Source organism: Haliotis cracherodii, unplaced genomic scaffold, assembly GCF_022045235.1.
Source record: "Haliotis cracherodii isolate W230 unplaced genomic scaffold, xgHalCrac1.p SCAF_4, whole genome shotgun sequence".
NCBI lineage: Eukaryota > Metazoa > Mollusca > Gastropoda > Lepetellida > Haliotidae > Haliotis > Haliotis cracherodii.
Genome location: NW_027266297.1, coordinates 34,045,024 through 34,059,106, shown reverse-complemented (window position 1 = coordinate 34,059,106; position 14,083 = coordinate 34,045,024). Strand labels below are relative to the sequence as shown.

Genomic DNA, 14,083 nt, shown 5'->3' with positions numbered 1-14,083 from the left:
TGTGATGGCGTATGCCAAAGATTCCAATTTATACGTCTATAATAATAGTCCCTGTGAGTCACCTCATTGCATTACGCACCACCCAGCTTAGTTTGAAACACTGCCCCAGCTGTCAATGGTCAGGGTTCAAAATGGAATCGTTAAACTTGCAATTTGTAAATTAACCACATCCTTGTATTCCTATTTCACAACACATATTTGTGTAACTATTATGCAATAAGATTAGAATTAAACTTACATATTAATCAGACCTTATCCATGATCAGCATCGCAATCAGGTTTGTCAAAGCTTTCGTCCTTCCGTTCTGAAAATATATACACCTGGAGCAGAAAGTGTTACTAAAATCCTGTTTGAAGTATTATGATAACAAGACACAGGTGGTTCTGTTAATGAGTATCAAGGTCAGACTTTTTAAGTGTACCATTTACTAGGAAACCAAAACGTGTAAGTTCAAATGAAAGCAAGGTTATAACCTTAAATGATAAAACCCATCCCACTCTGCACCGTCTCACAGTTTCTGAGGTATTGAAATTTACACCGACTACAGCTCTTTCTCAAATACGAGTCGATGCGGGAACTGGGATGTGTATTTGAAGAGTCTCCAAATCCCCTCGTTATAGCGCGAATGGAACGCCGGATGCTCTACGGTATCGACATTTATCAGGTGTGTGAAAAACATAATAAATTTCTTTGAATCAACTTCAAGCATTCAAGCGAAGTCATTATACAAACAGTAAATCTAGTAGTGTTTTTTAATGAGGGGGAGCCGGCGAGAGTCATCCCGCACCTCTCTCTATTTGAACAATGACGCGTACGAGGGTGGCAGCAAAACTATGCGTACAGCATCATCAATGGGTGGATACAAAAAACGGTGACGTCACAACTATTGCAGTCGGTCTCAGATTCAGAAGTAGGAGGAAGGAGAACAAACGAACGGCGACACATATATAGTAATATTTCAGGATACGAACTTGGATTTACTTTAATAAGTTTGAAGACAAGGACAACGAGCAGAAGGGAGGCTTGCGGAACGAGAGGGATGAATATTACTTTTATATTTCTTTTATCTTTAGCTTTAGTGTTACAGGTAAGTGACTTATAAATCTAATTGTACTAAACATCTTAAGTGTGGGCTTTTACACATAATATTCACTTGTTTCTGCGTTTTAATGGTTTATCTTTCAAATAACCAAGGTGTATCATAAGTAACGTTTTCTTTTGTATCAATTCAAGCTTTTTATCTCAGTGTTTCGTCAATAATTCTGTTGAGATATATTGCTTTGACGCTGAATGAATACAGATTCACTTACTTTACTCTTTCATTACATTAGATATTCAATAGGTGAAACCCTTTTGCCAGGCATGCCGAATTCGTTTAAAACTCTGCCCTTCTGTTTAGTCTAGTTTAACGTTTGGCACACATTTTACCTCAACTATCCAGTTAAATTCTACAGACATGCATCGCAGAGACGCTTCAATGAGAAAGCAGAATACATGGTGGATAACAATTTGTCACATATATAGCAATCACGCACTTGATCATAATTTAAATCATCTCCACAAACCATTTATAGATCCCTCGAAACACTATCAAGACGTCCTAAATTTCACAGTTCAAGCTTGTTAATGTGTTGAATTAAACTTTCATTTCGAACTACAGTAAACTACGTTTATAACGAACACGCTTATAACTGGCGGATAAACCGAATGCCTATTGGTCCCGTCCATTTGCTGTATGTATCTGTATATGCTTATAACGAACTACGGTTATAACGAACTACGGTAATAACGAACTAATACTATGAGTCCCTGAAAGTGCCCCTGATAAAAGATCAATTCCAATGTTTTCGAAGGGATATGAAGCATCATTTTGAAGGCGCTTTGTGGTCAGAACATAATAACAATGTATACCAGCACATAGACGTTCTTAAGGATGTGTGTTTATGGGAAAGTGGGAACAACGAAATCGATAGACTAGAGGACTTTAAAGTCTGAACGGGTCATTTAAGCAGATTTACATTGTTTCTTGTCATAATCTCACATGTTATGTCAGGGCTTGAACAATGAAAGTTAAAGGAGTGCCCGAGAACCAACAGAAACACACACGTGTAGTTCTCATATCACTGGGAGTTGAGCTACATAAGTCGTGGGATATTATTTTGTAGTGTAGTGAACAAGACATTTTTAAATTATATTTAGACGCATATCACGGTTCAGATACATGTATGGGCATATAGAAAATGCACATCAATATGTACAATGAAGATTATTTACAAAAGTGCAACAGTTATTAACATATGTATGTTTCTACATGACGTTTTGTGATATTTCAATTGCAACATAGTACAAATTTGGAATAAAAAAACACGATATAAAAATCGCCCATACGTAACTATATCATTGTTATAAAGGTTTTTCCTTAGCGCCGCAATGGCCTTTGTAGATGACTTGTTGTTTTGTTGTTTACAAGTTATCGACCAGTCAAAAATCTTATTTACCTAATTTTCCAGATTCTGAAGGTTTCTGGTTCAAGCGATTTAATATTTACTCAGCATTCCGCGATTCAACGGAAGGCGAAAAAAATCCAATATTTAAATTTCAACAATTTTGAGAAATGGACCAAATTTACAGGCTAACGTTGGATATGTATATCTTGTTTATAGTTTAAATGCTTGACCGATTTTGTGGATATTTAATATATTTTTGCCTTTTCGGCCACAGGTACTAAAATAAATCTCATGCTGAACATACAAGTCTTATAAGGAAATGTACATCATCAATTCAACACTGACATTCGATACTGATTGGCTGCCTCTGCTATTGGCATCCCCCATGATGAATTGTACAATGAAATAGTTACACTAAGGCTATATAATGTAAGGCCCGCTTTGTATTTGACTTCCCAAGTGTTTATATGTGTTCTTGTCACCGAACAGTGATAAGAGAGCTCATCTGAAGGAAACAGGAATCAATGGAAAAATCTCCTCTGTTTGGGAGAGCTTTTATAAACATTGCAAGCATTTGAGACTGCATAGCAGGGATGTCTTCCCCCGTCCTTGCCCTGTGTCAATTATTTGTAATAGATTACTGGCTATTTCGTTATATTCGTTGTCCTGACGATTTTTATAGATAGTAGTGTCCATTTTATGTTGATTTTAGTCTGGTTTAATGCCAGTGAATAGCTGACATCAATTTATCAATCTGGTTGAGAACATGGCGACAGAAGGCAATTTCCCGCTACACGAATAACGTGAATAATGTGTTCATTGTTCACAAGAATATTGATTGTATGAACATGATAACTTGGAATGAGCGGGGAAATGTATTTGTATTTTTCGACTTTACAATAAGAGGGTTATTGTAGAATAAGCCTTCAAGTTTACCGGGCATCTAAATATATACCTGTTCATTTCAGTTCAATTCACCCCCGATGATACCATGCCATGGCTATGGTCGTACTTAAAGATGTCTCAATCAGAAATACAAGAACCAACATTTACATAAACTGATTTCGTTGAATCAGGAGTTTGTGTTGGGGGCAATTATTTTGTCCCCTGTGTGAAGACATTATACCTTGCAATAGTTAATCAATCTGGGTTTCTCTCTTCAGATAACGCCATGCTCAGGAACAGCCAAACTGATGATCCGTTTCGACAGTTTTCAAAACGCAGGCTTTCTTAAAGAAGATGGTAAATGTTGTGATGGAGAGTCGAGGAACGGCAACTGCACAGGACAATGCGACTACGGCGTCAACATATGCCTTTCGAGGTGAGTTTGGCGGCCATGTTGAATATCGGAATAGAAATAATCAATAAGCGGAAGATGAACACATTCGCGCTGCAAATCATTTAGGGTTTGTTCTTTTAGCACCTACGTCATCATAAAATATACTTTTATAATGTCGATACAGCATCTGGTCAAACAACGTCTGTATATAGACGCATCCCTTAAAACATTCAATTATGCTATCTAAATATTTCAGGGTGTCAACTGATTATTTAAGCTCTGGTGTAAACCACTTTACATCTACTAATTAAGGTGCATTGAAACCTTCCTAATTAGTTTACTGTTTAGAATTGTTCAACATAAATTTTTCCATGTTTACATTTACGAGAATTTCACAGGGTGGAGTAGTTGCTATTCCAAACCAGATTCAGACTGTTGACATAAGCTCATGACACTCTACAGCAAACCTCCGTTTGAAATGTTAAACAAGTTCCAGTAATGTATGTGTTTTGTCGGTAGCTTCATTGCAACACTGATATGTCGGTACCTGAATGCATCTGCATACCCTGGAAAATACACTACACATATCGTGTAAATTTATAGTCATAGTGTGAAAAATAGAATAACTTACAAGCATATTCATTCAAATAGGAATATAGAATACGAATGGGATAATGACGTTTCTGTACTTACACTGATCCTAGGTATGTCATAAACTTGTTGATATTGAAATTAAGAACACCAGATGTCTCCATGCATAGTTTTGGCTCCCGGTGCATCAAAGATGTTGCTGTCGCAAGCACAACGTTTATCACATTTCAGTAGATTAAGTTGACATGTAGGGAGGTAGGCAGAGCATGTATGTGTGTGTGTGTGTGTGTGTGTGTGTGTGTGTGTGTGTGTGTGTATGTATGTATGTATGTAGTTTTTTCTGTCTGTCTGTCTGTCTGTCTGTCTGTCTATATAATCTATCTATCTATCTATCTATCTAGTTTTTTCTATCTATCTATCTAGTTTTTTTCTATCTATCTATCTATAGTTTTTTCTATCTATCTATCTATCTATCTATCTATCTATCTATCTATCTATCTATCTATCTATCTATCCTATTAAAACGTTGTGTACGAATGGATACCATCACTGTGTTTTACCCTTCATGGTCGTCAAACAATTCTTCTATGGCCGAACACTTAACAAATATCGCACATACCACCTGTATGCTTTGCGTACGCCTGCATACAACTGCATCATGTATTTAAAAAACAACCTATTTAAGTATTATTTACCTAAACGAAACTCCCAACATGACTAATGCAATACATTAATTAGAATATATTCCGGCCCCGCACTGCGCAGGGATGTTTGGTGCAGCGGGTACTGGGTAGGGCGTAACCTTAACACGTCTGGCAGTGTAACGAGCTTGTGTCACTTCTAACACGAAGCGCTGCTCTTGTGTTCAAGCGAATGTTCTCACGCCTAGAACATACACACTGGGGCTCCCAATCACTACCAAATGCCCTAATCCGGATCTGTTTGTATTTAACCCAGCACATCCGCATCAGGTGTTTGACTCGCTAAGACTGTATTCTTTACGGGATAATTGGGTGATTAGCAACGGGGATGCGCTTTATATGTATTGCAGACTCTTAAAAAGTAAAGATTTACAAAAGTATTTAACCAGATTTGGTAATAGATGCTAAATCATGACATGTCTGTGAAGGCCTTATGTGCCAAAATAATTGCAATAGGTGCACAATATTTAAGGTATTTTCTGGTGTATGAAGGTCATGCGTTTCATCAAAGTTTATGTATTTGTTTTGTATGTATGCTTAAAAGCTGATGCTCTACAGATGCGTTTTGTTATAAATACCGTATATATAACACGTCATATTAGATATAAAGAAAACCGTGCTGTGAATTTGTCAGGCTCAATAAAATGAATTAAATAGTATATACTATAATATAGTCAAGTTATGCCATACCCGTATTATACCTCATCAACGTCCTCGGAAAGGTTACGTCGTCTTCATACCTACATACTAGGGCTGGGACGGGTAACTCGGGTACCCGGGTCGGGTGGGTACCCACAGGACTACCTGGACCCGTGGTTAGTCACGTGTTATATTGTTTTATGTAAAAAATTATCAAGAACTCTATAGTTACGCAACAAGTCACTAATGTTCGCATTTCTTTCTGACTGTGCACCCATTTCTTCTGTTTTTTCATATGTTTGAATAAAGATATAACTTAATTCAGCTTCAGTGTATGAATGACCAGATTGTTTAATACGTGTATCTAAATACGTTTTGCCAGTGCTATGCTAAAAATGTTCCTAATCGGATATTTTGAGACATCTCCTGATGTGGGTACAGTGGGTATCCAGTGGGTCGGGTAATAGGGGGGGGGGGGTTACCCGGGTAGTAGATTTGGACTCGTCCCAGCCCTACTACATTCATTCCATCGTCATTAGCGGTACATTCCACCCATCACTACCCGCGTTATCCACCCCCTGCTTGTCATACCCCAAAAATCTCAACTAAAATCGCTCTCGCTTCTTAAACTGGTGCTGGCAAATTGATATATTCTAAAATAAAGGATTATATTCAAGGGCAGTGTGCATTTCTGTATGATGTAAAAAATTACCTTGACTCCAACTTTCAATGTTGTTACAGAAATGCTACAGGGGATCCATGTGAGATTGAGACATTTGACGTCGGCAGCGTTGACGTCGACACCAGCAGTTTCAACTTCCCCCTGACCTTCATCAGCGGCTTCGCCAACCCCCTCCCCATCACACTCGACTTATGGCAGGTGGGTTACCGTAGATACCCTGAAGAGATGCCTGCTTCAGTGGACATTTCACTGAAGATTATTTGATCTTATTAATTTACAATTAATGTTAAAATGGTATCATTAAGTAATAGTGAAATTTAATTTGATAAAACGTTTGTTTCCAAAGTCTGTTAACGTTGATAGTACATACATTTATTCACCAATTGCAAATCCAGCACGGATATAAATCCCTTCTGCTTGACTATATAATATATATTTGCGCTTCTACATTTAATGAACATTCTATTACCCTACAAGCGCCACGTCAGTATAATAGTATAAACGACAATATAATACTCAATAATATACAATACAACTTCAGTAAACTACGGTTAAAACGAACTCAAAGGGACCACTAATTTTAGTTGGTAATAACCGTAGTTCGTTATAAACATATATACAGCACATAAACAACAAATGGCCAGGACTAAGAAATAAGTTCGTTGTATCGGTCAGTTCGTCATAAAAGTGATCGTTATAAACGTAGTTTACTGTATGTGGTTGTGTAGGGAGACATCATCGTTACGGTCAACATCTACGACGCTGATACTCAGAAGGAGGAGAGGGTCGATAGTTTTAACTTCACGTACACCAAGCAGGAACCCATCTCCAGCAGGTCGGTCGTCAGGGGAGACTTCCAGGAGTACACTCTGGCAGGGAAGAGGTCCATTCTACCTACAGGGTGAGAGATGGTTTGTTTGTTTATAACTTGTTAAACACCGCGCTCAGCAATATTTCCGCAATATGATGACGGCCTGTAAATAAAAGAGTTTAGACTTGTCAAACCAGTGATTGAATTATAATCAATGGCACGCAATCTACCAATTCACCGAACCTGACCACCCGACCAATTTCGTCGCCCTTATGACTAAGCACCTGGGGACGTATTCTAACCTGGAATAATGGACATGCAATATTTAACATATACGTTATACAATAAAGATATTTCATGTGTATTTCCCAGTGCATATGGACGTGTTGGTAATATACATGGTTCTTTCATGGTATTTCCTTGTGCATATGTTAGTGTTATACATGTATCATGTGCTTTTATGTTCCAGACTTGACATAGCTGTGGCCATCCAGTGCGACCGCTTCTTCTACGGCGATGACTGCTCCATCAACTGTGTTGAGAACGATGACTGTAACGGTCACTACACCTGCAATTCCATCACCGGTGCCAAGATATGTAACGAGGGCTGGGATGGTGACAACTGTAGCATATCTGTATCGGATGATCATGGCTGCTTTTCATGTAAATATCAGTAATAATTACATTTCCATAATCAAAAGAAAATTCTACTAAAATACAGAATCCACTGTAATATGAACAACTATCAAATAAAGATGAAACCAGGTGTTCGTGAAAAGGTGAGCATATCCTGCCCCACCGTTGCACTTGTCACAAACACATGCAAAAGCAAGTCAATTGTTCACAAGGAAAAACACACGGGAACCTATGTTACATCATAATAGGGAATTGCATAGGAAATGCATCGGTCATCTGTCACCCTAACTTCTCAACATCTCAAACAAGGCTGTATAGAAAGTTTACTTTACCCATGACCATAACCGTCATAGTCTCAACCGACCCGTGAAGATACTGGGTAGAATAGGTCTTCAGCAACCCATGTTTGCCGTAAAAGGCGACTATGCTTGTCGTAAAAGGCAACTAGCGGGATCGGGTGGTCAGGATCGCTGACTTGGTTGATGCATGTCATCGATCCCAATTGCGTGGATCGATGATCATGATGTCAATCACTGGATTGTCTGGTCCAGACTCGATTATTAACAGACCGCCGTCATATAGCTGGAGGACGCGACGTTAATCCCCACTTCACCTAACCTCACCTCATATAGCTGGAATATTGCTGAGTGCGGCGTTAAACAACAAACCAACCAAACCATAGTCTCAACCAACGTCCCCTTTATCGGTACTTATCGAGAAGTGTCCCCGAATAGATTTAATAAAAGTATGACGTGAATGGTCTTTGCAGATGTGAGGCTTAGGAGTTACCGGAACGTTACGATACTAATCGTCCTTATTTCATTTTAGCCCAACAGTGCTCTAACAATGCAGAATGCATCAGGTACGGCACAAATCCCTCTGATTTCTACTGCTGCTGTGCCCCCGGATTCACGGGAGATAACTGCGAAATTGACGTAGATGAGTGTAACTCCAACCCTTGTGAGAACGGAGGATCGTGTACACAGGCAGAGCCCAACTCCTTCGCCTGCTCCTGCCCTGTCAGGTATGTACCTGCACTGACCATAGTGAACATAGTGTTTTAAATTCACACAGTGATAAGCTGTCATAACATGTTATAGAAATAAAAGCGACAAACACGTATCCATAACCAAACGAAATCTCTACTAAAGCAGAGTCCATTATTCGATTCCAACTATATCATAAGCACGTGATGATAAATCACTATCAAATAATGATGATACCAGGTGTTCGCGAAAAGGTGAGCGTATCCTGCCCCATAAGTGGCACCCTATGTTACAAATATGCTTACTTGCGCCATATCAGTTCACTTTGTAGTACAGGCACATTAAAAGTATTGATTGTATTGTTCAAGAATTTATATCCGCGAGAGATTGTATGTAATCAAGTAAAACTACACTTTCTATAGTGAATGTGTAAATAAAGCATGTGTATCTTGTCTGTAATATTGACATGTCATTCCTTCTATTTAAGGTTTAAGGGTCCGAACTGTGAACTTCAGCGGACATGTGACGACAACCCTTGTATGAATGGTGGCGATTGCAGATCAGTTTTCGGTTCTTTCTTCTGCATATGTAACACGAGGTTCACTGGCGAGGTCTGTGAAACACCCATAACCACAACCACCGAGTCGACAACCACCGCTACCACCACTCCGGCCTGCCCGGCTAACTTTTACGGATCATCCTGCTCCGTGTACTGTGAACCAAGGAACGACTGTGGCGGTCACTATTCCTGCGACAGCCAAGATGGAAACAGGATCTGCAGCCCTACCTGGGGAGGTGTAAACTGTACCCAGAGGACATTCATTGATGCCACCTGTCCATGTCAAAATGGAGGTCAGTGTTTTGAAAGCCAGTGTTGCTGTCCAAAAGAATTTACCGGTTCCCTTTGTGAATTCAGAATTCGTTGTAATGCTGATCGGTGTTTGAATGGCGGACAGTGCTACGAGGAAGCAAATGGATTTAGATGCGAATGTGCCCGCGGCTTCACTGGAGAAAACTGTGAAACGGAGTTGACAACCTCCAATCCTGCAGCAGCATGTCCTAAAGATTACTACGGACCTACCTGTTCTGCATTCTGTAGATCCCAAGAAGATTGCTATGCTGGCCAATGGAACTGTCACCCCATGACGGGTGAAAGGTTATGTCGGTTTGGCTGGATGGGCGAATTTTGTAACCAAAGGGATCCAAGAGCTCGGCACGATGTGATCTGTCCTAACAGTCAGTGTAGGAATGGTGGTGTCTGCACGAATGCTACTTGTTGCTGTCCCATAGGGTATACGGGTAGTCTCTGCCACATCGAGATTTTGGAGTGCGCCAGCAACCCGTGTAGGAACTCTGGTAGATGTGAGGACCTAATCGGTGATTACCTTTGCACATGTTCTCAAGGCTATACTGGAAGAAACTGTGAATACTATGTAGGAGGAAATACCATAACTCAAGAACCCGATCTATGCCTGAGCGTTAATTGTCAGAATGGAGGAACATGCGTTTCTAATTCAAGCACAGAAACCATCTGTCTCTGTCCTGAGGGATTTCGGGGTGACCTCTGTACAGAAACCACATCACGCCCATCTTCCACTCCAGGTCAAAATAGTTGTCCTGAAAACTACTATGGCCAGAATTGTCTAACCTACTGCAAAGAGGAAGATACTTGTGAGGGAGGACATTATTACTGTGACCCAAGCTCTGGCAGAAAGCTTTGTAGAAATGGATGGATTGGAACAATATGTAATTCAAGAGTCCTCCTGCAAGAGATAGATCCAGAATGCCCTGCCGTTGGATGTAAAAATCAAGGACAGTGCTTCAATGGATCATGTTGTTGTCACGCCACTGCAAGGGGGGAATATTGTCAAGAAGAGATCCTCGCATGTAGCAGAAACCCATGTCAGAATAGTGGAACCTGTAAGGATCTCACGGGTGGTTACAACTGTTCGTGTTCTCCTGGATATAGCGGGATCAACTGCGAGACGTTCATCGGCTTCCCTCCGGGATATAGCTCCACAACCTCATCCTCTGTGTCCACAGGAGCCACAAGCAGACCAAATACCCTTGAAGCATGCGATGAAGTCAAATGTTTAAATGGGGGATTCTGCGTGCAGGTCGTCCTGCCGTTTTCGTGTGTCTGCATCTATCCATTCACTGGAGAATATTGTGAAATTGATATGTCCATCACGACCACCACGGATTCAGGTCTTGTTACAGGACAAACTCCTACCTCTGTCATCCAGACCATCTACCTGAGGGGCAACGTCAGTGACAGCAGCCAAGCTGCACTTGAGCAGATACTACAAGCTGCCTTGAATAGGTCCATTAACAGTACGTCAACCATATATATTATTTACATAAATCTGTGAAGACAGGGTTTGCTTATTGATATTCTTTCAATGTGATGTTTTGGTAAAGGTGTTTGCATCCACAGCTGCCACTGAAAATTATAACATCAATCTGACAATGTGTGTCATTATCTCTCAACATTGTATCAGTCTATATCCTTATTGCTTGTATCTTTAAATGCTGTATATCTGTCCTCTTCTGTTTTAGGCTCTTCCTGTTGTGTTCTCGTCTACATCTTGCAGAAAACAACGTATATGGGCCCAAGAGGGTAGGTTATGTCACCTGTTTGACACACCTTTCATATACCAAATGTGTTCGGGAAGACTTGTAATGACATATAATACAAGTTACGGCATATACGATTATAGATTTACAATGACGTGTCTTATGGCTCGGTGGTCTTTGGGCAACGAACAAATACTTTTTATTGCCAAAAGTGGCGAGTGCAGTGTCATCACTGATATTCAGTGATCCGTCCATATAATGTTCATCACTATTTTGCCTTCAACGCCCATTGGATACTCGAGACTGGTTATTCGCTGGCGTTCAGCGTTTATATCATGATGTATTTGTTGTTTGTATTTGAGATTCAACATGTATGTCTTCCTTCACCAGGGACATCATTGTTGGATACGTTTACAACTTTACTCACACTACCGGAAGTGCAGCATCTGGCATGACACCGGAACAGATTAATAACTTTTCCAACGAGGTAGACATCGAACTGCAGAGAACTAACCCATTCAGTCAGAATGGAGTACTAGTATACAGGGGCCCTAGTCCCAGCCTCGTTAACTTAAGATATACCTACACTACTGATTTCGTCGGGGACATACCTGATTCTAGACGACAGGCTGTCATTGCTGATATTGAGGCAGCGTGGAGGAATGCCAATCCAGGTAAAGATTGTCATGTGTCAGTTTGATATTGTACATCAATTTATCTTCAATGGTTTATACTAGTCATGTCTTGTTCCAAAAGCGACCTGTTATACGACTATCCACCTCTTTGTCATTGTGTCGTTTCTACAGTCGATTTGCTATAACAGAATTGTTTACATGACCATGCATTTATTTAAAGACGAATTTGATGTGTATTTTTTCAGTTGACAAATAATGTTGATTGCATTTATTGTTTATGTTCAGATTGCAGATGCCAATTCAGTGCTGATATAGTCCAAACAGAAACATATACTGGCGATTACGGGTATGTCCTTTTACTTGAAAAAACAAAAACAAAACTGTTTTCTCATTATAGGCACGCCTTATATACTTGAATTAACTGAGTTGAATTCTTTTTATTATGAAAGGAATTAAGCATAATCTATTTTGTTTCTCGTTTTTTTTTCAAAATAACAAAAATGTTATTTACATATTAGATAAGTTCGTTTCACACATGTTGGCTATGCAATTCGTTACCAATATATTGATCACGTTATTAAATGTTACATATATCACATCTTATTATTTTCTAAAAGACGTGTTTGTTCTTATTAATAGCATCAAAATAAGTCGCGTCTACTACACCATCACACGTGACGGCCGGTTCCAGGACCCAGTGACAGTGCAGCCTCCATCCAGACAAGTCTTCTTTAATACCGTGCAGGGAGGTGGAAGCGTCAATTCAATATATACTGGGTCCATGCTAGTCCCTTACAACCAACGCCACAGCGTTCTGGTGAACAGTGTGGTCGATATGGGGAGTCCTCAAGGCACTGCTATCACAAACGACATCCGATCAGCGTGGATCAGATGGAGGGACACAGACCCATCAGGTGGGTGGATGTTTTACCCTGTTAAGTATGGACATATAAACAAAATAGAACCTTCTGTTTTTGACCTTGTAGATGATGGTAACATAAATATAAGATCGCTTTTATTATTGGATCAAAAATAATTCGTATGTATTTATGTTTTCGATCATTTTGTGTCAATATTGATGTATCATTTTTCTTCAGTGCCACCTAACCTTCGTAACGCTCCTCTGGAAGTCATTCCTCTCAGAGCACAGAAGTATTACACACAGGATGGGTAAGCGTTGCTTCAGATTACATCCTACATCGTAAACATTTTCACCCTCATGATCAATATATAAGTTTAAGATCATTTACCGCTGGGTACCATCGTACAAAGCAATCTTAGCGCTAAGGTGATCGTAACTCCCATACCTTAACATAGACTTACGACAGTCGTACGCTATGGTTGTTTTGTACAATGGAGCCCTGAGCAGTATCTACAGAAGGGATATACATGTACTTTAGTACATAGAGATGCAATGTTTTAACTGCATGGTGGACAAGAGGGCTACGTTCACAAAGTAGTGAATACAATATTCAATATGTATGAAGAACTCCTTGTAATATACTTTTAATAAGTTGTTTAAAACTGCCATGTCTAATTACAATAGTATGCTGCGCACACAAAGACAAATCGGTACCTTCTGAGTGAAATAGAATATTGTGATAGATTTTTAACTGAAATATATGTCAACCATGCACACCGTGGCTTTACATGAAGCATGAAACAAGTATCGTTGTAGTACATATAATTTGCATTGCGTTGTATCTGTAACGATTCAAAATTGAAATTCATTTTAATTGATGAACTATTTTTTATATTCTCATAGGGGTTGTACACATTTTCTATCTATCAAAACATTTGGTAATCCGCCAATACCCAGATTCTAGTACCAAAATGGTTGCAATCTGGGAATCTATTCTTAATGAACCCTCCTAATTTCGGCGTAAAACCCTACTCATCCACCCAGTGTGATATCTACAACCTGGATACAGTAACCTACGTTCATAACGAACACGCTTGTAACAAACTGACGGATATAACGAACATATTTTTTCTTATATTGTATCTTGTCTTTTGAAGCATACAGATGACGAAAGTGGAATATTTCGTACGGCTGGGCAACACCAATATTGTGTAACAAACTGACGGATATAACGAA

General features: G+C 39.5%; 1 protein-coding gene across 1 annotated transcript; it reads left to right on the top strand.

Annotated features, from left to right (window-relative positions):
- Nucleotides 1-903: 903 nt before the first annotated feature.
- Nucleotides 904-14,062, top strand: LOC139479386 (fibropellin-1-like). The gene is made up of 13 exons (XM_071262240.1): nucleotides 904-1,088; nucleotides 3,612-3,769; nucleotides 6,400-6,538; nucleotides 7,069-7,241; nucleotides 7,621-7,814; nucleotides 8,616-8,811; nucleotides 9,261-11,107; nucleotides 11,333-11,393; nucleotides 11,741-12,024; nucleotides 12,271-12,331; nucleotides 12,625-12,899; nucleotides 13,083-13,155; nucleotides 14,005-14,062. Exons 1-13 carry the CDS (start codon nucleotides 1,041-1,043, stop codon nucleotides 14,060-14,062), a joined length of 3,567 nt encoding a protein of 1,188 aa, XP_071118341.1. The 5' UTR covers nucleotides 904-1,040.
- Nucleotides 14,063-14,083: the final 21 nt, after the last annotated feature.

Coding starts and splice junctions, on each gene's coding strand:
- LOC139479386 (XM_071262240.1), top strand. CDS start 1,041: ATGAATATTACTTTTATATTTCTTTTATCTTTAGCTTTAGTGTTACAG. Junction 6,539..7,068: donor TCACACTCGACTTATGGCAG/GTGGGTTACCGT, acceptor GTGGTTGTGTAG/GGAGACATCATCGTTACGGT. Junction 7,815..8,615: donor TGATCATGGCTGCTTTTCAT/GTAAATATCAGT, acceptor ATTTCATTTTAG/CCCAACAGTGCTCTAACAAT.